This window comes from Capsicum annuum, chromosome 3 (assembly GCF_002878395.1).
Source record: "Capsicum annuum cultivar UCD-10X-F1 chromosome 3, UCD10Xv1.1, whole genome shotgun sequence".
NCBI lineage: Eukaryota > Viridiplantae > Streptophyta > Magnoliopsida > Solanales > Solanaceae > Capsicum > Capsicum annuum.
The window spans coordinates 90,764,459-90,768,129 of NC_061113.1; the positions used below are offsets into that span (position 1 = coordinate 90,764,459).

General features: G+C 37.7%; 1 protein-coding gene across 1 annotated transcript in view; it reads right to left on the minus strand.

Annotated features, from left to right (window-relative positions):
- LOC107863470 (nucleotide-sugar uncharacterized transporter 2) overlaps positions 1–3,152 on the minus strand; it is a 6,399-nt gene extending 3,247 nt beyond the window's left edge. Inside the window, exon 1 of the mRNA XM_016709402.2 lies at positions 2,640–3,152. Within this exon, the coding sequence (XP_016564888.1) occupies positions 2,640–2,718 (79 nt within the window). The 5' untranslated portion in view covers positions 2,719–3,152. The remainder of the gene's footprint in view (positions 1–2,639) is intronic.
- Between the last annotated feature and the right edge of the window lie 519 nt (positions 3,153–3,671).

A 3,671-nucleotide genomic window follows, 5' to 3' on the forward strand; every position in this document is an offset into this window, starting at 1 on the left:
CCCCCCCCCCACCACCACCACCTTGGTCTCCAGCCAGCCGCCGATTCGGTCTCCAACAACCGAAGCTCGGTCTCCAGCCGCAGCTCCGCCTGCACCCGCCGCTCGGTCGCCAGCAGCCGCAACACCCAAACGACGACCAGTTCCCTCGGTCTCCAGCAGCCGCAACTCCATCTCAGCACCGGAATCCCCCGGAACCCGGTCAACGCTGGGCTTTGGTTTCCGGCTTGGTTTACAAGCGTAACCCGGTGACTTCTAACCTTTGTTATTTCATTCTTCGTATTATGCTAATAGTAGCCCCTGTACCTTGACTTGCGTTGGATTTGTTGATATTGTCTGTTGTCTGTTGTTGCTGTTGCTGTGGTCGTTTCTTGCACTGCTTTGGATTGGGTTATCGGCTTGGGAATCTGTTTTTGGGGCTGTGGGTGTTGAGTCCAGTGGTGCTTGCTCTCTAGTTGAGTTTAGTTTTGTTCCTGGATTATTCTTTTGAATTTGTGTGAGTCTTGTATTTCTTGCTGCTGCTTTGCTACTACCATCGTTTATATCTTTATATTTTCTTATACTTTCGTGTAGTTGTGGCTGTGGGCGGTAATGGTTGGATAGGGTCATGTCCGAGGGGGTTGGGGCGGGGGGGCGGGGGATGAGGAAAGGGCGGGAGTGGGAGGGAGGCCAAGGTTTGGCCGCGGGGGTGTAGTGGAGGGCGTATGGATAGTGATGGTAGGCTGAGGGTTGGGTCTTGAAATATAGGAACCCTTCAGAGTAAGTCCATAGAGCTTGTGAAGATTCTTAGGAAGAGGAGGATCAATATTGCGTGTGTTCAAGAGACCAAGTGGGTAGGGTCTAAGGCTAGGGAGGTGGATGGTTACAAGCTGTGGTACTCTGGGAGCGAGAGGCGTAGGAATGGAGTTGGCATCTTAGTAGATGAAGAGCTTAGAGGTCAGGTAGTAGAGGTGAAGAGGATCAACGATAGGTTGATGACTATTAAGTTGGTCATTCAGGGGTTTACCCTGAACGTGTGTAGTGCCTATCGGAAACAGCCTTTCTACTTCTTTAGAGGTAGAGGTATGGACTGCGTACATCTTACCCCCCAGATCCCACTAGGTGGGAATACACTGGGTTTGTTGTTGTACCGTTCTCTTACTACATCCGTTTCATATTACTTGACTTTTATTGACATGACACAACCTTTAAGAAAATTTTATTTAGAGACGTATTTTACTGAAGTAACTTTATTAATGATACTTTGAAACTTTAAATTTGTCTATACTATTATTTTATGTAGTTACTTAATACTAAAGGTTAAAAAAAGGTAATACAATGCTCTTGATTCATAAATTGGACAAATAAATTAAAATAAGTAAATAACTATTTTTAGTATAAGGGTCAAGTGACAAAAAAACGATATTATCTATTGTCATAAATAAATAAGTTGTAATTTTCATTAATAGAACATTACATAAATTATAACTTACCTAAATAAATATATATAATTTTTAAAAATTCGATCATATTTTTATTCATTAGTTTGTATTTTCTGCATTGAAACCTGCTTATAAAGTCAATATTACTTATTATTTTCACTTATAAAATAAATATTAGAGTTTTGGTTATTATTAATAAAATTAATTTCCTTATTATGCTAATTTTATTTATTATAGATCATCATTAACTTATATACTTAACCACAAAGGTTGGTGTGGTGGTTCAGCACCTCACCCCTTACGCAAGAGGTTGGGGGTTCGATCCCCAACCCTGGTGAATAAAGAAAACTCTGTAACCAGTTCCCTACAGCTTAGTGCGCTGACCGTGAAATGGAGGATTAGTCTCACGGTTGTCGACTGTGGGGATACCTTGGGAAACAACAAAAAAAACTTATATACTTGATTAGTATTTCTCAATTTTTTCGCCCAGAAGATAATGTTTGTGTTTTCATGAAAAATTTGTTACATGAATTTAAAAAAAGATGAAAATATGATTATTTGAAAAAAAAAAAAAAAAGAAGAAGTTGATGATGAAATGGTATAATAGGAATTTTAAAACTTCAATTATGATAATGTGGGAGCATAACTATTGTTTAAAGTTGAGGGATGTTAATTTTTAAGGCAAAGTTGGGAAGAAAAAATGATTTTCACCCTACACAACAGTATACAATAAACTTTGCAGCAAAGTAGGTTGCATTAGTAAACTCACACTCTAATTTTCTACAAACAGAATACTAACAGATTGTCAAATCCCAGTTTCCAGTTATTAACCCTCCAAAGAATGTGTGCAAAATAAAAATTGGGCGCGCTTGACCATGAAACTTTTTCACTTTTTTGTCGTAGCTGAACTCCCGAAAATATTTGGCATAAATAACGGAAAATTCTAAAACAAAACACACAAGAATTTGAAAAATAACAAAAAACTGTTTTCACTGCAAATTACTCAGAAAAAACTCAAAAACAAATTCAAGTTGTATTCATAGTCAAAAACAACTTCAATTTTCAAATATCTTTTTTCGCTTTAAAAAACAAAAGCTACTTTTTTTTCAAATTTCACAATGAAATTAAATTTTGAAAACCTAAAACCCCATTGACCTGAAAATTAACGGTACGAATAACAAATTCAGAAATCAAATAAAGAAAGGGCCGAATAATGCGAACCTGCTTCACCAGCATCGCTATCTTTTCTCTTGATAAACCTTCTACCCCCATTTCCAAACAATGAATCCAGAAGGCCCATAACCCTCCCCACCAAACAAAAATTGTTTATCAAAGGGAAAAGTTCTTAGCGCAAAATGCCCATGTGATAATAAATTGATGAAAAAAAAACACTTAATTACAATGAAAATGATTTCAAAATCTGATGAATTTGAAGGCAAAATGTGAGAGATTTCATGAAGAACTGACTGTTAGGAGCAAAAGGAAAGGTATAGAGTGAAGAAAAAGCGACAATTCTGTTACCAAACAGCAGACACATACTGGCATGTTTTTATTGTAACAGTTTTGAGTAAAATTGAAGTCATATATTTTAATGGAACTAGAATAAGAAATTGTGCATTGAATGATGAAAAAAAAAAAGGAAAAATGAATATTTGAGTGACCCTGGAGGGAGAGGAGGTAGGCACAGTGTAACAAGAAGTGAACAAACTAGTGCGTAAACAAAGGAATTATCACGGATCTCAAAATATTTTATATTTAAAAACTTCCTCTTTTTTTTTTGCTTTATTATACTCTTACTGGTGGGGTTGCCCGTACGTTGCACGGGCCCTGTGCATATTTACAAAGCATCAAACATTTGATTAAATAAATCTTGTGACTATGCAAGGAATTTAATGTTTGCATAGCCTTGGAAAGATCCCTTCTATGAGCAGATTATTATATTTGATTTGTACTCTCATTTGGCCATTGGGTTGCTGCAACAGAGTAACAACACAAATGTTGAAGTTGGTTTTCTTTTTGGGCAACCGTAATTTGGAAGTGAATCTGTGACAAAACAACTCTTAAATAATTGCATAAAAAAGAAATATGTTGGAAATAAACATGTCAAACGGGTCCGGTTGACCCGGCCCAACCCAGTTCGAATCGGCCCACTTAATAAAATCGGCCCGATTTGATCTGACTCGATCAGCCCATAGGCTGTAGGACACCTGGTCCCGGACCGATTAAATTTTTTGGTTGGGCCCGGTTAACCCG